Source organism: Taurulus bubalis (genome assembly GCF_910589615.1).
Source record: "Taurulus bubalis genome assembly, chromosome: 3".
In the NCBI taxonomy this organism is placed as follows: domain Eukaryota; kingdom Metazoa; phylum Chordata; class Actinopteri; order Perciformes; family Cottidae; genus Taurulus; species Taurulus bubalis.
The window spans coordinates 43,160,398-43,184,180 of record NC_136591.1 but is presented as its reverse complement, the minus strand read 5'-3'; the positions used below and the strand labels follow the sequence as shown (position 1 = coordinate 43,184,180).

Below are 23,783 nucleotides of genomic sequence, written 5' to 3'. Positions count from 1 at the left end.
CTACTGGTCCAGCCTCTAGGGTCCATACCCAGTAACCCCTCTACTGGTCCAGTCTCTAGGGTCCATACCCAGTAACCTCTCTACTGGTCCAGTCTCTAGGGTCGGGTCCCTACCCAGTAACCTCTCTACTGGTCCAGTCTCTAGGGTCCATACCCAGTAACCTCTCTACTGGTCCAGTCTATTGGGTCCATACCCAGTAACCTCTCTACTGGTCCAGTCTCTAGGGTCCATACCCAGTAACCGCTCTACTGGTCCAGTCTCTAGGGTCCATACCCAGTAACCTCTCTACTGGTCCAGTCTCTAGGGTTCCTACCCAGTAACCTCTCTACTGGTCCAGTCTCTAGGGTCCCTACCCAGTAACCTCTCTACTGGTCCAGTCTATTGGGTCCATACCCAGTAACCTCTCTACTGGTCCAGTCTATTGGGTCCATACCCAGTAACCTCTCTACTGGTCCAGTCTCTAGGGTCCATACCCAGTAACCTCTCTACTGGTCCAGTCTCTAGGGTCCCTACCCAGTAACCTCTCTACTGGTCCAGTCTATTGGGTCCATACCCAGTAACCTCTCTACTGGTCCAGTCTCTAGGGTCCATACCCAGTAACCTCTCTACTGGTCCAGTCTCTAGGGTCCCTACCCAGTAACCTCTCTACTGGTCCAGTCTCTAGGGTCCATACCCAGTAACCTCTCTACTGGTCCAGTCTCTAGGGTCCATACCCAGTAACCTCTCTACTGGTCCAGTCTCTAGGGTCCATACCCAGTAACCTCTCTATACTTCTGTTAAACTTTAGTTTGACCTCTCAGTTGGTTTCTGGAAACTCGACTCAGACCTGAACTGTTGACCGTGTGTGTGTGTGTGTGTGTGTGTGTGTGTGTGTGTGTGTGTGTGTGTGTGTGTAAGGTGATTTGTCGTTCTTATCTCTGTCAGCTTGACACTAAGAGGTTTTGCCCAGAGGAACAACAAGATGTCTCTGGAACCCTTCACTCAGTCGCATCTCTCTAGCTGTCTGTCTGTCTGTCTCCCTGTCTGTCTACCTGTCTGTCTGTCTGTCTCCCTGTCTGTCTCCCTGTCTGTCTACTTTGCTCGAGTACTGTAGTGAAGTACTTGTTCTTTGCTGGAATATCATTCACACAGACCTAAGGCTCTATGAAGGCTACTGCTATGAACTCTGGGTAAATGATGACATCATCGATGCTCCATGAGGAAATGTGATCCTGGGAGAGGAGCGCTTGTTTTATTCACCTTGACTCAGACACCTTCCTCTGTGTGTGTGTGTGTGTGTGTGTGTGTGTGTGTGTGTGTGTGTGTGTGTGTGTGTGTGTGTGTGTGTGTGTGTGTGTGTGTGTGTGTGTGTTCTCTCAGCAGTCTCGGTCAACAGTTGAGAATAATATTAGTCTAACTAACACACACATAGACACACACACACTCAGACACACACACACAGACACACACACATAGACACATACACACACACACTCACACATACACACACACACACACACACAGACACACATACAGACACACACACATAGACACACACACACACACAGACACACACAGAGTGAAAACAGCTGTGTAGAAAACTAAAGAACAGAACCGACTTCATTATGTTCATGAATATGTTTCAAATATTATTAAAAAAAAAATGCAGAGATGGAGAGGTGAACTCCGCCTGTCTCTCTCTCTCTCTGTCTCTCTCCATCTGCCTGTCTCTCTCTCTCTCTGTCTCTCTCTCTCTGACTCTCTCTCTCTCTCTCTGCCTGTCTCTCTCTCTCTGTCTCTCTCTCTTCTTCATTCCTTCATTCCTGTCTAACTCGTCCCAGATGTCTGAGGATCAGAGAAACAGGAGACATGAGTTTGACAAACAAGCAGAGAACTACAGCAGCCTGTCTGCCTGCCTGTCTGTCTGTCTGCCTGCCTGTCTGTCTGCCTGCCTGCCTGTCTGTCTGCCTGCCTGTCTGTCTCACCATCCATCTGTACCATATTTGTAATAATTGTAATATTTGTCATGACATCATCACAGAACTGGTTGCTCAGACTGAACGGCTCCACGCTGAAAGGCATCATGGGAAACGTAGGAAACGAGGGTCAGGGACCATGACCAACATCACTTCCTGTCTGCTGCTGGAATGTTCCAGCGGCCAATCAGAGGCCAGCGTTCCCAGAGAAGAGACGCACAGGAAGTGGAGGAGGGAGGAGCGCACAGGAAGAGGAGCGACTGCAGGGCGGGGTCAGAGGTCACGACCCACAATGCACTGGGGCAGACACAGAGACTGGCCCAGTCCCAGTGTCCTATAGGCCTTAAGCCCAGAACCCTCAGGATGCTCTGCAGAACCATCAGTACCATCAGGACTCACTGCAGAACCCTCAGAACCCTCAGGACTCTTTGCAGAACCATCAGTACCCTCAAGACTCACTGCAGAACCCTCAGGACGCTCTGCAGAACCCCCAGAACCCTCAGGACGCTCTGGAGAACCATGAGTATCCTCAGGACTCTCTGCAGAACCATCAGTACCCTCAGGACTCACTGCAGAACCCTCAGGACTCTCTGCAGAACCATCAGAACCCTCAGGACGCTCTGCAGAACCCCCAGAACCCTCAGGACGCTCTGGAGAACCATGAGTATCCTCAGGACTCTCTGCAGAACCATCAGTACCCTCAGGACTCACTGCAGAACCCTCAGGACTCTCTGCAGAACCATCAGAACCCTCAGAACCCTCAGGACTCTCTGCAGAACCATCAGTACTCTCAGGACTCACTGCAGAACCCTCAGAACCCTCAGGACTCTCTGCAGAACCATCAGTACCCTCAGGACTCACTGCAGAACCCTCAGAACCTTCAGGACTCTGCAGAACCATCAGTACCCTCAGGACTCACTGCAGAGCCATCAGTACCCTCAGGACTCACTGCAGAATCCTCAGGACTCTCTGCAGAACCATCAGTACCCTCAGGACTCACTGCAGAATCCTCAGAACCCTCAGGACTCTGCAGAACCCTCAGAACCCTCATGACTCACATCAGAACCCTCAGAACCGTCAGGACTTACTGCAGAAACCCCAGGACTCTCTGCAGAACCCTCAGAATCCTCAGGACTCTCTGCAGAACCCTCAGAACCCTCAGGACTCACTGCAGAACCCTCAGAAACCTCAGGACTCATTGCAGAACCCTCAGAATCCTCAGGACTCACTGCAGAACCCTCAGAACCGTCAGGACTCACTGCAGAAACCCCAGGACTCTCTGCAGAACCCTCAGAATCCTCAGGACTCTCTGCAGAACCCTCAGAACCCTCAGGACTCTGCAGAACCCTCAGAACCCTCAGGACTCACATCAGAACCCTCAGAACCGTCAGGACTCACTGCAGAAACCCCAGGACTCTCTGCAGAACCCTCAGAATCCTCAGGACTCTCTGCAGAACCCTCAGAACCCTCAGGACTCACTGCAGAAACCCCAGGACTCTCTGCAGAACCCTCAGAACCCTCAGGACTCACTGCAGAACCCTCAGAAACCTCAGGACTCATTGCAGAACCCTCAGAACCCTCCGGACTCACTGCAGAACCCTCAGAACCGTCAGGACTCACTGCAGAAACCCCAGGACTCTCTGCAGAACCCTCAGAACCCTCAGGACTCTCTGCAGAACCCTCAGAACCCTCAGGACTCACTGCAGAACCCTCAGAATGCTCAGAAACCTCAGGACTCTCTGCAGAACCCTCAGAACGCTCAGAAACCCCAGGACTCTCTGCAGGACCCTCAGAACCCACAGGAACTCACAGCAGAACCCTCAGAACCGTCAGGACTCATTGCAGAACCCTCAGAACTGTCAGAACTCTATGCAGAATCCTCAGGAGTATCTGCAGAACACAGAACCCTCAGGACTCACTGATAGAAGAACCCTCAGAACTTTCTGCAGAACCCTGTGTGTCACTGTGTGAGTTTGTGTGTGTCACTGTGTGTGTGTGTCAGTGTGTGTGTGTGTGTGTGTGTCAGTGTGTGTGTGTCACTGTGTCTGTGTCACTGTGTGTGTGTCACTGTGTGTGTCACTGTGTCTGTGTCACTGTGTGTGTGTCACTGTGTGTGTCACTGTGTCTGTGTGTGTGTCAGTGTGTGTGTCAGTGTGTGTGTGTCACTGTGTCTGTGTGTGTGTCACTGTGTGTGTGTGTCACTGTGTGTGTGTGTGTCAGTGTGTGTGTGTCACTGTGTGTGTCACTGTGTGTGTGTGTGTGTCAGTGTGTGTGTCAGTGTGTGTGTGTCACTGTGTCTGTGTGTGTGTCACTGTGTGTGTGTCACTGTGTGTGTCACTGTGTCTGTGTGTGTGTCACTGTGTGTGTGTGTCACTGTGTATGTGTCACTGTGTGTGTCACTGTGTGTGTGTCACTGTGTGTGTGTCACTGTGTGTGTGTCACTGTGTGTGTCACTGTGTCTGTGTGTGTGTCACTGTGTGTGTCACTGTGTCACTGTGTCTGTGTGTGTGTCACTGTGTGTGTGTCATTGTGTCACTGTGTGTGTCACTGTGTGTGTGTCACTGTGTGTGTGCCACTGTGTCACTGTGTGTCAGTGTGTGTGTGTGTCAGTGTGTGTGTGTCTGTGTGTGTGTCTGTGTGTGTGTGTCAGTGTGTGTGTGTCACTGTGTCACTGTGTGTGTGTCACTGTGTGTGTGGTGTGTGTGTGTGTGTGTGTGTGTGTGTGTGTGTGTGTGTGTGTGTGTGTGTGTGTGTGTGTGTGTGTGTGTGTGTGTGTGTGTGTGTGCGCTGCTCTTGTCAGGTCATCACTGTAAAGGATAACTGGTTCTCAATGGATTTTACCTTTTAAATAAAGATCAAAGAAATGTTAAATATGAACGGGACACCTCTCTCCTCTTCATCCTCTTCCTCCTCCTCTTCCTCCTCTTCCACCTCCTCCTCCTCGTCCTCGTCCTCGTCCTCCTCCTCCTCCTCCTCCTCCTCCTCCTCTTCCTCCTCCTCCTCGTTCACACCTCCTGACAGAGAACAGGACCTCAACCTGTCTCACCTGAGCTACAGGTGAGACACAGAAACCACACACGCGCACGCACGCACACACACGCACGCACGCACACACACGCACGCACACACACATGCATTTATATATTTTTAATAAATACTGAATATGAACTTCGTGACTTTGTTTCACAGTTTTGGTAAAACCTTGAGCTCATTTGCATATCGTAGTTGTACTTGTTGGTTAAATAGTTAAATAAATAGAGTATTTAATCATCCTTATAGTTCATAATATCATCATTACAGAGCGACAGACACATTCCTTCACAGCGGTCTGTCGCTCTGATGATTGACGGCTCGGACAGCCAATCACAGCCGGGAGGGGGCGTGGCCTGCGCGACCCTCCAGGAGAGGAAACTTGAGTCTTTTGTCCCAACTTTGTGTGCGCTGGTTCCCGCAGGTCTGGACTGGAGCCCGGAGCACTGGGACCCGCACGGAGCTCGGACTGGTCGGCACGGACCCGCTGCCTCCCTGTGTGTGTGTGTGTGTGTGTGTGTGTGTCTGTGTGTCTGTTTCGGGACGTCCAGCCGACACGCCGACCCTTCTCCGCTCGCCAGGCCGCCTCTCAGAGCTCCTCTCCCGGCCTCAGGGCAGCCACGCCCCGCGGTCTCTCCTGGAGGAGACACCGTTTTGGAATGTAGGAGTGAGAGAAGAGTGAGAGAGAGTGAGAGAGAGTGGGAGCGGGTCAGAGGAGGCCTCCTTGCTCCTGGAGCCCCTTCTTCTCGGCTCCCGGCGTCCATCTTGAAAGTTTCGGATTCTTTCTGAACTAAAGAGTTTTTTCTTCTGGGATCCAATGAGGCGCGCGCGGCCGACTGGGTGCGCGCGCAGCTGACGGCCAGCGGCCAGGGATCGATAGGAGTGATCGGGTCCGGATGGAGGCTCAGAGGGGACCCGCGGCCTCCTCCTGCGGGCTCCTGCTGCTCCTCCTCCCGCTGCTGCTGCTGAGCTGCTGCGGAGCAGAAGAAGGTACTTACCTGTAGTACTCACCTGTAGTATTACACCTGTAGTACTTACCTGTAGTACTCACCTGTAGTATTACACCTGTAGTACTTACCTGTAGTACTTACCTGTAGTACTCACCTGTAGTACTTACCTGTAGTCCTCACCTGTAGTATTACACCTGTAGTACTTACCTGTAGTACTTACCTGTAGTACTCACCTGTAGTATTACACCTGTAGTACTTACCTGTAGTACTCACCTGTAGTACTTACCTGTAGTCCTCACCTGTAGTACTTTCCTGTAGTACTTTCCTGTAGGACTTACCTGTAGGACTTTCCTGTAGTACTCACCTGTAGTACTCACCTGTAGTACTCACCTGTAGTACTCACCTGTAGTACTTTCCTGTAGTACTTTCCTGTAGTACTCACCTGTAGTATTACACCTGTAGTACTTACCTGTAGTATTGCACCTGTAGTACTTACCTGTAGTATTACACCTGTAGTACTTACCTGTAGTACTCACCTGTAGTATTACACCTGTAGTACTTACCTGTAGTACTTACCTGTAGTACTACACCTGTAGTACTTACCTGTAGTATTACACCTGTAGTTCTTACCTGTAGTATTACACCTGTAGTATTACACCTGTAGTTCTTACCTGTTGTATTACACCTGTAGTTCTTACCTGTAGTTCTTACCTTTAGTATTACACCTGTAGTATTACACCTGTAGTATTACACCTGTAGTATTACACCTGTAGTATTACACCTGTAGTACTTACCTGTAGTACTTACCTGTAGTATTACACCTGTAGTTCTTACCTGTAGTTCTTACCTGTAGTATTACACCTGTAGTTCTTACCTGTAGTATTGCACCTGTAGTATTACACCTGTAGTTCTTACCTGTAGTTCTTACCTGTAGTATTACACCTGTAGTTCTTACCTGTAGTATTACACCTGTAGTATTACACCTGTAGTACTTACCTGTAGTATTACACCTGTAGTATTACACCTGTAGTATTACACCTGTAGTTCTTACCTGTAGTATTACACCTGTAGTATTACACCTGTAGTTCTTACCTGTAGTATTACACCTGTAGTATTACACCTGTAGTTCTTACCTGTAGTATTACACCTGTAGTATTACACCTGTAGTTCTTACATGTAGTATTACACCTGTAGTATTACACCTGTAGTATTACACCTGTAGTACTTACCTGTAGTATTACACCTGTAGTTCTTACCTGTAGTATTACACCTGTAGTTCTTACCTGTAGTATTACACCTGTAGTACTTACCTGTAGTATTACACCTGTAGTATTACACCTGTAGTTCTTACATGTAGTATTACACCTGTAGTATTACACCTGTAGTTCTTACCTGTAGTATTACACCTGTAGTATTACACCTGTAGTTCTTACCTGTAGTATTACACCTGTAGTTCTTACCTGTAGTTCTTACCTGTAGTATTACACCTGTAGTTCTTACCTGTAGTATTACACCTGTAGTATTACACCTGTAGTACTTACCTGTAGTATTACACCTGTAGTATTACACCTGTAGTTCTTACCTGTAGTATTACACCTGTAGTATTACACCTGTAGTTCTTACCTGTAGTATTACACCTGTAGTATTACACCTGTAGTTCTTACCTGTAGTATTACACCTGTAGTATTACACCTGTAGTTCTTACCTGTAGTATTACACCTGTAGTATTACACCTGTAGTACTTACCTGTAGTATTACACCTGTAGTATTACACCTGTAGTACTTACCTGTAGTATTACACCTGTAGTTCTTACCTGTAGTATTACACCTGTAGTACTTACCTGTGGTATTACACCTGTAGTTCTTACCTGTAGTATTACACCTGTAGTATTACACCTGTAGTACTTACCTGTAGTATTACACCTGTAGTACTTCACCTGTAGTACTTACCTGTAGTATTGCACCTGTAGTACTTACCTGTAGTACTTACCTGTAGTACTCACCTGTAGTATTACACCTGTAGTATTACACCTGTAGTATTACACCTGTAGTATTACACCTGTAGTTCTTACCTGTAGTATTACACCTGTAGTTCTTACCTGTAGTATTGCACCTGTAGTATTGCACCTGTAGTATTGCACCTGTAGTATTACACCTGTAGTATTACACCTGTAGTTCTTACCTGTAGTATTACACCTGTAGTATTACACCTGTAGTTCTTACCTGTAGTATTACACCTGTAGTTCTTACCTGTAGTATTACACCTGTAGTTCTTACCTGTAGTATTACACCTGTAGTATTACACCTGTAGTACTTACCTGTAGTATTACACCTGTAGTATTACACCTGTAGTTCTTACATGTAGTATTACACCTGTAGTATTACACCTGTAGTTCTTACCTGTAGTATTACACCTGTAGTTCTTACCTGTAGTATTACACCTGTAGTATTACACCTGTAGTATTACACCTGTAGTACTTACCTGTAGTATTACACCTGTAGTTCTTACCTGTAGTATTACACCTGTAGTACTTACCTGTAGTATTACACCTGTAGTACTTACCTGTAGTATTACACCTGTAGTTCTTACCTGTAGTATTACACCTGTAGTATTCCACCTGTAGTTCTTACCTGTAGTTCTTACCTGTAGTACTTACCTGTAGTATTACACCTGTCGTATTACACCTGTAGTATTACACCTGTAGTTCTTACATGTAGTATTACACCTGTAGTATTACACCTGTAGTACTTACCTGTAGTATTACACCTGTAGTATTACACCTGTAGTATTACACCTGTAGTACTTACCTGTAGTATTACACCTGTAGTATTGCACCTGTAGTACTTACCTGTAGTATTACACCTGTAGTACTTACCTGTAGTATTACACCTGTAGTACTTACCTGTAGTATTACACCTGTAGTTCTTACCTGTAGTATTACACCTGTAGTATTACACCTGTAGTTCTTACCTGTAGTATTACACCTGTAGTATTACACCTGTAGTACTTACCTGTAGTATTACACCTGTAGTACTTACCTGTAGTATTACACCTGTAGTATTACACCTGTAGTACTTACCTGTAGTATTACACCTGTAGTACTTACCTGTAGGGATGGGTATCGTTTGGGTTTTTCCGATACCGGTGCTAAACCGATACTTTTAAAACGATACCGGTGCCTAAACGGTGCCTGAACCGATACTTTTTTATTGCCAAGGCAATTTTTTTTCTTCAAATTGAACAATATATTAACTGTTTAAAGTATACTACAAATATAAATAAATAAGTACATACAAAACACACTTCAAACTACAGCTTCAAACCTTTTAACTTAAACTATAAAAATATATATTTAAAAAAGAACAGACACCAGCATCATGGCCTGATGGGACCGTGTGCAACAGAACTCAGACTCTGTTGGATGCTAAACTGCTGCTTTATGGACTACACGTCACCATTAATATCAACTGGAGAGATTTGTTCCATCAAGCCGAGGACGGACGTTCAAAAGCTCGTGTCTGCAGCGTCTCTGTGTGCGTGAGCGCTGGAAGCCGGTACCCAACCCTACTTACCTGTAGTACTTACCTGTAGTATTACACCTGTAGTACTTACCTGTAGTATTACACCTGTAGTACTTACCTGTAGTATTACACCTGTAGTACTTACCTGTAGTATTACACCTGTAGTACTTACCTGTAGTATTACACCTGTAGTACTCACCTGTAGTACTTACCTGTAGTACTTACCTGTAGTACTCACATGTAGTACTCACCTGTAGTACTCACCTGTAGTACTCACCTGTAGTACTCACCTGTAGTACTACACCTGTAGCATTAAACCTGTAGGACTTACCTGTAGTACTCTACTGTCAGTACTCACCTGAAGTATTAAACCTGTAGTATTACACCTGTAGGACTCTACTGTAATAACTCACATGTAGTACTAAAGCTGTAGTACTTCATCCTTCAGTTTATCACTAACATTCATCATCAACACATGTTGACACACTGACCAATCACAGCACATGTTAGTGGTCATGCTGGGCCACTGACCAATCATACACATCCAGACCATTTCTCAGGCGCTGTACGTCAAAGAATCCGCCCAGCTCGTCAAACTAAAGATCTGATTGGTTGAAGTCCATGAGAATCAACCACAGCGTCCTCTCTGTGTACTTTAATCTGCTAAAGCTTAAACTGCTTTGCTGACATAGAGACACAGGAAGAGGAAATCTGATTGGATGAAAGCTAAAGCGCTGCAGGCTGAAGGCAGAGCAACAGAGGAAGACAGGAGCTGTGCAGTGAGAAACATAATTATAATACATGTAGTGTATTTGTGAAAAACAATTAGGCCAGCAGTGAAGGCTTAGCAGGCCCTGACGGCCACCACTGATGCACACACACACTCTTTAGTGTGTGTGTGTGTGTGTATCTGCTGATAAGAGTGAAGGATGATGGTGGATGTTTAGACAAGGAGTGTTTGTGTGTGTGTGTGTGTGTGTGTGTGTGTGTGTGTGTGTGTGTGTGTGAGAGTGTGAGAGAGAGAGAGAGAGAGAGAGAGAGCAGTCATTGGTCGGTTCAGCTCTGCAGCATATGAGGAATGAAGCTCTGTGACCATATACACACATGTATGTATGCGTAGATGTGTGCCTGTCTGTCTGACCACCTGTCTGTCTGACTCCCTGTCTGTCTGACCACCTGTCTGTCTGACTCCCTGTCTGTCTGACCACCTGTCTGTCTGACTCCCTGTCTGTCTGACTCCCTGTCTGTCTGACCACCTGTCTGTCTGACTCCCTGTCTGTCTGACTCCCTGTCTGTCTGACTCCCTGTCTGTCTGACTCCCTGTCTGTCTGACCACCTGTCTGTCTGACTCCCTGTCTGTCTGACTCCCTGTCTGTCTGACCACCTGTCTGTCTGACTCCCTGTCTGTCTGACTCCCTGTCTGTCTGTCTGACTCCCTGTCTGTCTGTCTGACCCCCTGTCTGTCTGTCTGACCCCCTGTCTGTCTGTCTGTCTGACCCCCTGTCTGTCTGTCTGACCCCCTGTCTGTCTGTCTGACCCCCTATCTGTCTGTCTGACTCCACCTGTCTGTCTGACTCCACCTGTCTGTCTGACCCCCTGTCTGTCTGTCTGACTCCACCTGTCTGTCTGACCCCCTGTCTGTCTGTCTGACCCCCTGTCTGTCTGTCTGACCCCCTATCTGTCTGTCTGACTCCACCTGTCTGTCTGACTCCACCTGTCTGTCTGACCCCCTGTCTGTCTGTCTGACTCCACCTGTCTGTCTGACCCCCTGTCTGTCTCTCAGAGGTCCTGCTAAACACCAAGCTGGAGACGTCAGACCTCGGGTGGACGAACCATCCGGCTGAAGATCCTCAGGTACGTCCGAGACCCGTTAGCTCCCCGCTAACGGCTACCATTCATGTCAATGGAGAATGCTAGTGCTTAACTCCCTCCCCTCGCAGTGGGAGGAGCTGAGCGGCCTGGACGAGGAGGCGACCAGCGTGCGGACCTATGAGATCTGCACGCCGGACAGCCCGGCCTCCTATTGGCTGCGGACGCGCTGGATCCCGCGCCGCGCGGCCAGCAGCCTGTACGTGGAGATCCGCTTCACCATGATGGAGTGCGCCAGCCTGGACCGGCGGCACTGCAAGGAGACCTTCGACCTCTACAGCTTCCAGAGCGACCTGGACGAGGCCACGCCGGCCCACCCGGCCTGGGCGGAGGGTCCGTACGCCAAGGTGTCCACGCTGGCGGCCGACCAGCTGATGTCGCGCAGCGAGCGGCGCTCCAACCTACGGCTGCTGCGGCTGCGGCGGCTGCAGGGGGCGGGGCTCTACCTGGCCTTCCGCAGCCAGGGCGCCTGCATGGCGCTGCTCGCCGTGCGCGTCTTCTACAGGAAGTGCCCGCCGCTGCGCCGCGCCTTCGCCGCCTTCCCCGAGACCGTCCCCCACTCGCTGGTGGAGCAGGTGAGCCAGCTTTTATTTTGAAAAGTAAAGTCACTCGCTGGTGGAGCAGGTGAGCCAGCTTTTATTTTGAAAAGTAAAGTCACTCGCTGGTGGAGCAGGTGAGCCAGCTTTTATTTTGAAAAGTAAAGTCACTCGCTGGTGGAGCAGGTGAGCCAGCTTTTATTTTGAAAAGTAAAGTCACTCGCTGGTGGAGCAGGTGAGCCAGCTTTTATTTTGAAAAGTAAAGTCACTCGCTGGTGGAGCAGGTGAGCCAGATGCCAGCTTTTATTTTGAAAAGTAAATAATAAAATAAAAGTATTATTTTATTACAGTATTATTTACTTAACAAAGTAAAAGTGCATTCATTTATAACAATTTACTATTTTTTAAGTGTGTGTGTGTGTGTGTGTGTGTGTGTGTGTGTGTGTGTGTGTGTGTGCAGGCTCAAGGTGTGTGTGTGGAGAACGCTGTGTCTCCCCCCGGCGAGCAGTCTCAACCTCCCAGCATGCTTTGCGGTGAGGACGGGCAGTGGGTGGGGCAGCCCGCCTCCAGCTGCTCCTGTCGCCCCGGTTACGAGGCGGGAGACACCAACGTGCGCTGTCGAGGTGAGTTTGTGTGTGTGTGTGTGTGTGTGTGTGTGTGTGTGTGTGTGTGTGTGTGTGTGTGTGTGTGTGTGTGTGTGTGTGTGTGACATCATGGCAGCACTTTCCACGTCCTGTTGAAGTCAAGGTCACTTCCTGTCTCTTTGTCCTGCTGGTGTCTCTCTGGGATCCGGTCTCCAGGAAAGAACACGGTCCTAAATTAAACTATGAGTCACTGGTTCTGGTCTGGTGGAGTCGCTGGTTTAAGACCTGATCCAGAACCCTGTAAAGTCAGGCCCGGTGCCAGGCACTGATTTGCGGGGGGGCCTTACGTTGCTTTGGGGGGGGCACTTTTTTTTTTTACAGCCTATGGTAGCAGAGTAGTTCAACTTTTCACCTATAATCGAACTCCGGCACAAAAAGGTGACAGACGGTATTATTTAGGATCTCACAAGCTAATAAATAGGCCAGCTGAGCAGGAAGCCTACCCAATAGAATTAGACATGAACCGTAGGCCTACGGCAATCAATCAACACAGCAATCAAGCAACACATAAGTCCCACAATATGTTGTGTTGAAAGATCAGCAGATAGCAGATTCAGCCACAACAAGACATTTAAAAAATAGGCCTAAAAAGGTTGAAAATTATTAGGCTAACACATCTAGCAACAACATTAACAACAACAATAACGATAACAACACACTCAACAACAACACACTGTCCGCTGTTTGTCCGAAACAGAGCGGAGAAAAGGGCCAACCAACAGCTAGCCTCCAACAGACATGAAGAAGACATTGCTTTGCATTACATGTTTGTTTGTGTTTGTTATTTCTTGGAAAACCAAACACACAGGCCTACAACCAATCCTGTAGCCTCGTCCATAGGGCCAGCAGGCTGGATGAAACCAGATAACTCACCACTAGTAGAGCGGGAGACGACGGTTGGCCGCCAAGTGGAATCTGCGTAGGACAGTGTCCCTCCATTCACTCCTGAACTTCTTTGTTAAGTCCTTCTCCAAAGCATAATCAGGTTGGCCTTTCGTTTGTGGAGCATCGACTGTCTGCGATCAAAATGATTTTGCTCCTTTTTTCAGGAGAAATGTAAAAATCTGGCAAGTATTTGTCATTATTATATGTTATAAAGGCTTAAAACACTGTGCAAAAGGTTAAGAAATGTATTTCAATTTGTATCATATTTCTCTACTAAACAATTGAAAATGAACATGACCAAAGCTTTTGAGATTACAGAAATGAAATGTAACCTATTTTACATCTTCTCAAACAGTTTTGTTTGCATAGAGCATTCAGTGTCCATGTTATAGGCTTTTATATGTGTCCGTGTCCAGGCGTTTTAGAGATTTGTTTATCTCCCTGAAGCAGTTCCGGTCCAGCTGAAGACAGAACCCATTATTGCCCTCCTCACACATCCAGACAGGCTTTTACAGGCAGCTAGTACAGTGTTTCCTCCCCAAAATGACTTTCTGACTGTCCCTTTCCCACTGTCCTTCTTTGTGTTTGTGTGGACAGAAAAGTGGCCTTTAGTGGGGGGTTTAGGTGGGCCAGCAAGTGGCAGAACTCTCTGAAACTATACTAATGCTATTATTTACAACCACAACATATTATTTCCAAAGAAAACACCACTCAAAAGGCAGTGAAAAGCCAGTCGAGCTCTCTTCCCTGCTCTCTGCTGCTCTTCCCTGCTCTCTTCCACCCCTCCCCCACAGACAAGCTCGCCGCCGTTCTTCTATACCAGCGGTCGGGAACCTATGGCTCGCGAGCCATATATGGCTCTTCCGGTGACGGCATATGGCTCCCAGACAATTTTGAGTTGAAAAAAAAAATCAGTTTGCAACTGATTTTAAAATATTAGTTTTGAAGATAAATTTCACGGGTCACAGGCAGTGTTCCCTCCAAGCTGTGCGCGGCCGTGCAGGCCAGTCGAAGTGGCCGCGCAATAGATTTTTCTGACCGCACAAAAATTTTTTTTCAGGAGTTAAAAATCTTTTTTGCGCCAGTGTTTCTGAGATAGGAGTGAGCCATCTCCTCAATAATAAGATCTTTGATGTGACGCGTCGAGTCTTCTTGGCCAATCAGCATCCCGTTTCTCGACATGCGCTCTCTGTACCTCTGCTAGCGCTCTGCCTCCGTTAGCACCCCAACCCCTGCTGTCCTCCTCCGGGCGCCAGGAGTGAAGCTCGCCCAGAGCGCCACATGAGCTCGGGCCGGCGCTGTTTAGGCTCCTCTTGGCGGGCCCTGCTCCAGCAGCTATAGGCCTCCATGGTGAAAAGAAAGGCAGAGCAGGCGCCCCAGAAAAAGGTCTGCCTAACGTTTAACATGAGGGGCTAGATAAAATAGTCCAAACTGACACAGGTAGGATGACACTTTCAGACATATTTAAATATGAAGAATATGAAGTTATTAAATTGTTTATATTGGCTACCTTTAGGAAAAATGACACCATGTCAATTTAATAGGCCTATAATTATTGTTAAGCTCTGCATTAGCATTTTTCTTTCAATGAAGTTCTACTTAAATGTTGTACCTGCTGAGAAATGACTAAACACCTTTGATACTTTTTTTTTTTTTATGTATATATCATTATCAGTCGCGTTATTTGGCCTTTATGGCTCTTTATGGCTCTTTATGGCTCTCCCAGTCAAAAAGGTTCCCGACCCTTGTTCTATACCATGACCGTAATGGACCGCATGGTATTGGAAAGCTACACTTCTTAGCGTTCAGAATCCGTTGGAATTACGTCGATGGCGTAAATATTCGAGGAGTTACGGTAATCTTAGTTGTGCGTCCTGTATGCATATTACCTCCTGTGACAGCTCCTGTCGCCGGCGACAGAGAGTTGCGCTCTTTTTTTTACGTGATAAGTGACTGACAGGCTTGTCCGTCCAGGGTAGCCCAGCCGAGTCCGAGGGCGGGCCCGGCCCCCAAGGCCCGCCCATAGCGCCGGGTCTGTGTAAAGGCCTGAGCCCTGATCCAGAACCCTGTAAAGGCCTGAGACCTGATCCAGAACCCTGTAAAGGTCCGAGTCCTGATCCAGAACCCTGTAAAGGCCTGAGACCTGATCCAGAACCCTGTAAAGGTCCGAGTCCTGATCCAGAACCCTGTAAAGGCCTGAGACCTGATCCAGAACCCTGTAAAGGTCCGAGTCCTGATCCAGAACCCTGTAAAGGCCTGAGCCCTGATCCAGAACCCTGTAAAGGCCTGAGTCCTGATCCAGAACCCTGTAAAGGTCCGAGACCTGATCCAGAACCCTGTGTGTCCGCAGCGTGTCCCTCGGGTCAGTTCAAGGCGGGTCCAGGACCCGGGTCCTGCGTCCCGTGTCCAGACCGGAGCAACACCCTGATCCCCGGCTCCTCCTACTGCCTCTGCCACTCCGGGTTCCACCGAGCCGACTCCGACCCGCCGCACGCCGCCTGCACACGTAAGACTCTTCTTCCTGTTTCCCAGAATGCAACGCTCCTTGACCCCCCCTGACCTTGACCTCTGACCCCAGGCCCCCCCTCGGCCCCCCGCTCCATCGTGAGTCAGATCAACGACTCCTCGGTGACTCTGGAGTGGAGCGAGCCTCTGGACCGAGGAGGACGAGGAGACCTGGTCTACAGAGTCCTCTGCTCCAGCTGTGGGACCGCCTCCAAGGTACAGAGCCCCAGACCACTGAGACCAGAACCACGTAGACCAGACCATGCAGGCCGGGTAGACCAGAACCACGTAGACCAGACCATGCAGGCCGGGTAGACCAGAACCACGTAGACCAGACCATGCTGACTGGGTAGACCAGAACCACGTAGACCAGACCATGCAGGCCGGGTAGACCAGAACCACGTAGACCAGACCATGCAGGCCGGGTAGACCAGAACCATGTAGACCAGACCATGCAGGCCGGGTAGACCAGAACCACGTAGACCAGACAATGCTGACTGGGTACACCAGAACCACGTAGACCAGACCATGCAGGCCGGGTAGACCAGAACCACGTAGACCAGAACCACGTAGGCTAGGTACACCAGAACCACGTAGACCAGTAAGATGAGACTCAGTGGACCAGTAAGATGAAACCAGGTGGACCAGTAAGATGAGACTCAGTGGACCAGTAAGATGAGACCTTGTGGACCAGTAAGATGAGACTCAGTGGACCAGTAAGATGTGACTCAGTGGACCAGTAAGATGAGACTCAGTGGACCAGTAAGATGAGACCTCGTGGACCAGTAAGATGAGACTCAGTGGACCAGTAAGATGTGACTCAGTGGACACGTAAGATGTGACTCAGTGGACAAGTAAGATGTGACTCAGTGGACCAGTAAGATGAGACTCAGTGGACCAGTAAGATGAGACCAGGTGGACCAGTAAGATGAGACTCAGTGGACCAGTAAGATGAGACTCAGTGAACCAGTAAGATGTGACTCAGTGGACAAGTAAGATGTGACTCAGTGGACCAGTAAGATGAGACCTTGTGGACCAGTAAGATGTGACTCAGTGGACCAGTAAGATGTGACTCAGTGGACAAGTAAGATGAGACTCAGTGTACCAGTAAGATGAGACCAGTGGACCTGACTCCTCCCTGACTCCTCCCCCTCCGGCGTCCTCTGCAGGGATTGGCTGCTGCCTGCTCCCCGTGTGGTGACAGCGTTCTGTACCGTCCGGCGCAGCGGGGACTGACGCAGCGCCGCGTCTCTGTGTGGGGACTCCGCCCACACACCCAGTACACCTTCACCGTCCAATCACTGAGCGGCGTCTCTGCTCTGAGCCAATCAGAGCCGGCCTCCGACAGAGTCAACGTCACCACCAGCAGAGACGGTACTTCACTTGTACATGTAGACTACATTACCCATAAGGCCTTGCATACGACAGTCTGCATTTTATTGGTTAATAATAATACAATTAATAATAGTTAGTAGTTATAGTTAGTTAGTAATAGTGTGTGTGTGTGTGTGTGTGTGTGTGTGTGTGTGTGTGTGTGTGTGTGTGTGTGTGTGTGTGTGTAGTTCCTCCTCCAGTGTCCGGCCTCAGGAGGGCGGCGGCCTCAGAGTCCAGTCTGTCACTAGAGTGGAACGTTCCACTTCTGCAGAACCAGTTCCAGATCCTGGACTACCAGCTCCGCTACAGCCCCAAGGTACACACACACTCACTCACACACACACACACTCACTCTCACACACACTCACACGCTCTCTGACGTACCGATGATGTCATCAGGACCCCCAGGAGGCGGGGCAGTGGCAGTACGTGTCCAGCAGGTCTTCTTCGGTGGTGGTGACGGGGCTCCAGCGGGCGGCCAGGTATCGGGTTCAGGTTAGAGCTCGTTCACAGGCCGGATACGGGTCCTTCAGCTCAGAGGGGGGCTTCAACACACTGCCTGATGGTGAGACACCCGTCTGTCTGACTGTCTGTGTGCCTGATGGTGAGACACCTGTCTGTCTGACTGTCCAGAAAGTATTCCCAGCGCTCCCCTTTCTCCACATGTTGTGTTACAGCCTTGTTCCAAAAGGGATTAAGTTAATGTTTCCCCTTAAAACTCCATAATGACAACGGGGGAAAAGTTAGACGTTTTTGCAGATCTATTAAAAATACAAGACGAACAAATCCCACGTACATAAGTCTTCACAGCCTTTGGCATAACCCTCAACATGGAGCTCCTGCTTCCTGTTGCCACTGATCCTCCTTCAGATGCTTCTAGTACTGGATTAGAGTCCATTTTGGGAAGGCACACACACCTGTCTACATGTTATATTGTGTGTATACATAAGGTCTATATGGTATATATAAGGTATATATGTTATATATCTGGGAAGTGTAATGGGGGGGGGGGGGTAAGGACCCAGATGCACTACAACGGAGACGGAATAGTGAGTGGAGAGCACGGCTTTATTCAGGCTGAACACATCACAGGAAACCGAGAGGGAAGAAGGCAGGGTTGGCGACAGAAGACTATGGTGGTTACCGGGCCAGAAGAAGGTGGAGAAGTCCTGACAGGAAGGGTTGTACCGGGGAAGAGGAAGGTGGAGAAGTCCTAACAAGAAGGGTCAAACCGGGGAAGAGGAAGGTGGAGAAGTCCTAACAGGAAGGGTCGTACCAGGAAGAGGAAGGTGGAGAAGTCCTGACAGGAAGGGTCGTACCGGGGAAGAGGTGGAGAAGTCCTGACAGGAAGGGTTGTACCGGGGAAGAGGAAGGTGGAGAAGTCCTAACAGGAAGGGTAGTACCGGGGAAGAGATGGAGAACTCCTAACAGGAAGGGTTGTACCGGGGAAGAGGAAGGTGGAGAAGTCCTAACAGGAAGGGTAGTACCGGGGAAGAGGTGGAGAAGTCCTGACCGGAAGGGTTGTACCAGGGAAGAGGAAGGTGGAGAAGTCCTAACAGGAAGGGTCGTACCAGGAAGAGGAAGGTGGAGAAGTCCTAACAGGAAGGGTCGTACCAGGGAAGAGGAAGGTGGAGAAGTCCTAACAGGAAGGGTCGTATCGGGAAGAGGAAGATGGAGAAGTCCTAACAGGAAGGGTAGTACTGGGGAAGAGGAAGGTGGAGAAGTCCTAACAGGAAGGGTCGTACCGGGAAGATGGAGAAGTCCTAACAGGAAGGGTCGTACCGGGAAGAGGAAGATGGAGAAGTCCTAACAGGAAGGGTAGTACCGGGGAAGAGGAAGGTGCAGAAGTCCTAACAGGAAGGGTAGTACCGGGAAGAGGAAGGTGGAGAAGTCCTAACAGGAAGGGTTGTACCGGGAAGAGGAAGGTGGAGATGTCCTAACAGGAAGGGTTGTACCGGGGAAGAAGAAGGTGGAGAAGTCCTGACAGGAAGGGTCGTACCAGGGAAGAGGAAGGTGGAGAAGTCCTAACAGGAAGGGTCGTACCGGGAAGAGGAAGATGGAGAAGTCCTAACAGGAAGGGTAGTACCGGGGAAGAGGAAGGTGCAGAAGTCCTAACAGGAAGGGTAGTACCGGGAAGAGGAAGGTGGAGAAGTCCTAACAGGAAGGGTTGTACCGGGAAGAGGAAGGTGGAGATGTCCTAACAGGAAGGGTTGTACCGGGGAAGAAGAAGGTGGAGAAGTCCTGACAGGAAGGGTCGTACCAGGGAAGAGGAAGGTGGAGAAGTCCTAACAGGAAGGGTCGTACCGGGAAGAGGAAGATGGAGAAGTCCTAACAGGAAGGGTAGTACCGGGGAAGAGGAAGGTGGAGAAGTCCTAACAGGAAGGGTCGTACCAGGGAAGAGGAAGGTGGAGAAGTCCTAACAGGAAGGGTCGTATCGGGAAGAGGAAGATGGAGAAGTCCTAACAGGAAGGGTAGTACTGGGGAAGAGGAAGGTGGAGAAGTCCTAACAGGAAGGGTCGTACCGGGAAGATGGAGAAGTCCTAACAGGAAGGGTCGTACCGGGAAGAGGAAGATGGAGAAGTCCTAACAGGAAGGGTAGTACCGGGGAAGAGGAAGGTGCAGAAGTCCTAACAGGAAGGGTAGTACCGGGAAGAGGAAGGTGGAGAAGTCCTAACAGGAAGGGTTGTACCGGGAAGAGGAAGGTGGAGATGTCCTAACAGGAAGGGTTGTACCGGGGAAGAAGAAGGTGGAGAAGTCCTGACAGGAAGGGTCGTACCAGGGAAGAGGAAGGTGGAGAAGTCCTAACAGGAAGGGTCGTACCGGGAAGAGGAAGATGGAGAAGTCCTAACAGGAAGGGTAGTACCGGGGAAGAGGAAGGTGGAGAAGTCCTAACAGGAAGGGTCGTACCGGGAAGAGGAAGATGGAGAAGTCCTAACAGGAAGGGTAGTACCGGGGAAGAGGAAGGTGGAGAAGTCCTAACAGGAAGGGTCGTACCGGGAAGAGGAAGATGGAGAAGTCCTAACAGGAAGGGTAGTACCGGGGAAGAGGAAGGTGGAGAAGTCCTAACAGGAAGGGTCGTATCGGGAAGAGGAAGGTGGAGAAGTCCTAACAGAAAGGGTTGTACCGGGGAAGAAGAAGGTGGAGAAGTCCTAACAGGAAGGGTAGTACCGGGGAAGAGGAAGGTGCAGAAGTCCTAACAGGAAGGGTTGTACCGGGGAAGAAGAAGGTGGAGAAGTCCTAACAGGAAGGGTCGTACCGGGGAAGAGGTGAAGAAGTCCTAACAGGAATGCTGGGAATGTTCTGTCTGTCTGTCTGTCTGTCCTCCTGTCTGTCTGTCTGTATGTCCTCCTGTCTGTCCACCTGTCTGTCTGTCTGTCCTCCTGTCTGTCTGTCTGTCCTCCTGTCTGTCTGTATATCCTCCTGTCTGTCCTCCTGTCTGTATGTCCTCCTGTCTGTCTCCTCCTGTCTGTCTGTCAGTCAGTCTGTCCTCCTGTCTGTATGTCCTCCTGTCTCCTGTCTGTCCTCCTGACTGTCTGTCCTCCTGACTGTCTGTCCTCCTGTCTCCTGTCTGTCCTCCTGACTGTATGTCCTCCTGTCTGTCTGTCCTCCTGTCTGTCTGTCCCCCTGACTGTCCTCCTGACTGTCTGTCTGCTTGTCCTCTGCAGGTGTTGGTTCTCAGCTGGTGGTGACGGTGGTTCTCGTCTCCATGGGGGTTCTGATGCTCATCGCGATCCTGGTTCTGTACTGTTACCGGTAAGAACAATGGAGACCTGACCACACACACACACACACACACACACACACACACACACACACAGACACACAGACAGGGTGGGACACGTTGACTATATTAAGACGGAGTAACTCGACACTGAGAGAAGATGAAGAGATACAGACAGATAATAACATTCTTGAGGGGGGGGTGTGTGTGTGTGTGTGTGTGTGTGTGTGTGTGTTACTGTCATGGGAAAAAATATTTGGCGGCTGCTGAAAAACTAAAATCTACTCCTGTCTGTCTCTCTCCTCTCTCTCTCGCTCTCCTGTCTCTCTCTCCTGTCTGTCTCTCTTGTCTCTCTCTCTCTCTCCTGTCTGTCTCTCCTGTCTCTCTCTCCTGTGTCTCTCTCTCTCTCCTGTCTCTCTCTCTCTTGTCTGTCTCTCCTGTCTCTCCTGACCCCCTCCTGTCTGTCTCTCTCCTGTCTGTCTCTCCTGTCTCTCTCTCTCCTGTCTCTCTCTCTCTCTCCTGTCTGTCTCTCTCTCTCCTGTCTGTCTCTCTCCTGTCTGTCTCTGTCCTGTACCCCTCTCTCCTGTCCCCCTCCTGCCTGTCTCTCTCCTCTCTGTCTCTCTCTCTCCTGTCTGTCTCTCCTGCCTGTCTGTCCATCAGCAGGAGGGTGAAGGACTCTGAACTGAGTGATAGAAGTGGACACTACCAGATGGGACAGAGTGAGTTTCAGTTCCACCAATCAGAGTATTGATGGTGATGATGATGATGATGAGGATGGTAATGATGAAGATGTGAATGATGATGATGATGTCGTCATAGCGATGAAGGTGTACATCGACCCCTTCACGTACGAGGACCCCAACGAGGCGGTGAGGGAGTTCGCCAAAGAGATCGAGGCGTCTTTTGTGAAGATCGAGGAGGTGATCGGAGCAGGTGAGCATTCTTTACCTGGGGAACCTGTGGGGAACCTTAGAGGAACATGTAGGGTCTGTACGGAGCCTTAGAGGAACCTGTAAAGGAACCTTTAGATTCACCTTTAGGGTCTGTAAGGAACCTTTAGAGGAACATGTAGGGTATGTAAGGAACCTTAGAGGAACCTTTAGATTAACCTTTAGGGTCTGTAAGGAACCTTAGAGGAACCTGTAAAGGAACCTTTAGATAAACTTTTCGGGTCTGTAAGGAACCTTAGAGGAGCCTGTAAAGGAACCTTTAGGGTCTGTAAGGAACCTTAGAGGAGCCTGTAAAGGAACCTTTAGGGTCTGTAAGGAACCTTAGAGAAACCTGTAAAGGAACCTTTAGGGTCTGTAAGGAACCTTAGAGGAACCTGTAAAGGAACCTTTAGATTAACCTTTAGGGTTTGTAAGGAACCTTAGAAGAACCTGTAAAGGAACCTGTATGGTCTGTAAGGAACCTTAGAGTAATCTGTACAGGAACCTTTAGAGTAATCTGTACAGGAACCTTTAGAGTAATCTGTACAGGAACCTTTAGAGGAACCTGTAAAGGAACCTTTAGAGGAACCTTCAGGGTCTGTAAGGAACCTTACAGGAACACGTCCCGTCTGTAAGGAACCTTAAGAGGAACCTGTAAAGGAACCTTTAGATTAACCTTTAGAGGAACCTTTAGGGTCTGTAAGGAACCTTAGAGGAACATGTACGGCCTGTCCTTTACAGGAACCTGTAAAGGAACCTTTTGGGAATTTAAGGAACCTTCAGAGGAACCTTTATAAATCTAGAGCTCTGTTGTAAATATCTTTGAGAAACTTTTGAAGAACGCAGGTGTATAGTAATATCTCACATGTACCTGTCCAGGTGTGTAGTCATAATTCATATCTTATATGTACCTGTCCAGGTGTGTAGTCATATCTCACATGTACCTGTCCAGGTGTGTAGTAATATCTCACATGTACCTGTCCAGGCGTGTAGTCATACCTCACATGTACCTGTCCAGGTGTGTAGTCATATCTCACATGTACCTGTCCAGGTGTGTAGTAATATCTCACATGTACCTGTCCAGGCGTGTAGTCATAACTCATATCTCACATGTACCTGTCCAGGCATGTAGTCATAACTCATATCTCACATGTACCTGTCCAGGTGTGTAGTCATAACTCATATCTCACATGTACCTGTCCAGGTGTGTAGTCATAACTCATATCTCACATGTACCTGTCCAGGTGTGTAGTAATATCTCACATGTACCTGTCCAGGTGTGTAGTAATAATTAATATCTCACATGTACCTGTCCAGGTGTGTAGTCATATCTCACATGTACCTGTCCAGGTGTGTAGTCATATCTCACATGTACCTGTCCAGGTGTGTAGTCATATCTCACATGTACCTGTCCAGGCGTGTAGTCATAACTCATATGTACCTGTCCAGGTGTGTAGTCATATCTCACATGTACCTGTCCAGGCGTGTAGTCATAACTCACATGTACCTGTCCAGGTGTGTAGTCATAACTCAAATCTCACATGTACCTGTCCAGGTGTGTAGTCATATCTCATATGTACCTGTCCAGGTGTGTAGTCATATCTCACATGTACCTGTCCAGGTGTGTAGTCATAACTCAAATCTCACATGTACCTGTCCAGGTGTGTAGTCATATCTCATATGTACCTGTCCAGGTGTGTAGTCATATCTCACATGTACCTGTCCAGGCGTGTAGTCATAACTCATATGTACCTGTCCAGGTGTGTAGTCATATCTCACATGTACCTGTCCAGGCGTGTAGTCATAACTCATATGTACCTGTCCAGGTGTGTAGTCATATCTCACATGTACCTGTCCAGGCGT

General features: G+C 48.9%; 1 protein-coding gene across 1 annotated transcript in view; it reads left to right on the top strand.

Annotated features, from left to right (window-relative positions):
* The first annotated feature begins 5,848 nt into the window (after positions 1 to 5,848).
* LOC306734050 (ephrin type-B receptor 4b-like) overlaps positions 5,849 to 23,783 on the top strand; it is a 22,184-nt gene continuing 4,249 nt past the window's right edge. The window contains exons 1-12 of the mRNA XM_079215379.1: positions 5,849 to 5,975; positions 11,241 to 11,311; positions 11,398 to 11,901; positions 12,323 to 12,485; positions 15,742 to 15,897; positions 15,970 to 16,112; positions 17,066 to 17,270; positions 17,459 to 17,586; positions 17,670 to 17,835; positions 20,936 to 21,023; positions 21,652 to 21,710; positions 21,811 to 21,924. Coding sequence (XP_079071505.1) covers positions 5,882 to 5,975; positions 11,241 to 11,311; positions 11,398 to 11,901; positions 12,323 to 12,485; positions 15,742 to 15,897; positions 15,970 to 16,112; positions 17,066 to 17,270; positions 17,459 to 17,586; positions 17,670 to 17,835; positions 20,936 to 21,023; positions 21,652 to 21,710; positions 21,811 to 21,924 — 1,891 coding nt within the window. The 5' untranslated portion in view covers positions 5,849 to 5,881. The remainder of the gene's footprint in view (positions 5,976 to 11,240; positions 11,312 to 11,397; positions 11,902 to 12,322; positions 12,486 to 15,741; positions 15,898 to 15,969; positions 16,113 to 17,065; positions 17,271 to 17,458; positions 17,587 to 17,669; positions 17,836 to 20,935; positions 21,024 to 21,651; positions 21,711 to 21,810; positions 21,925 to 23,783) is intronic.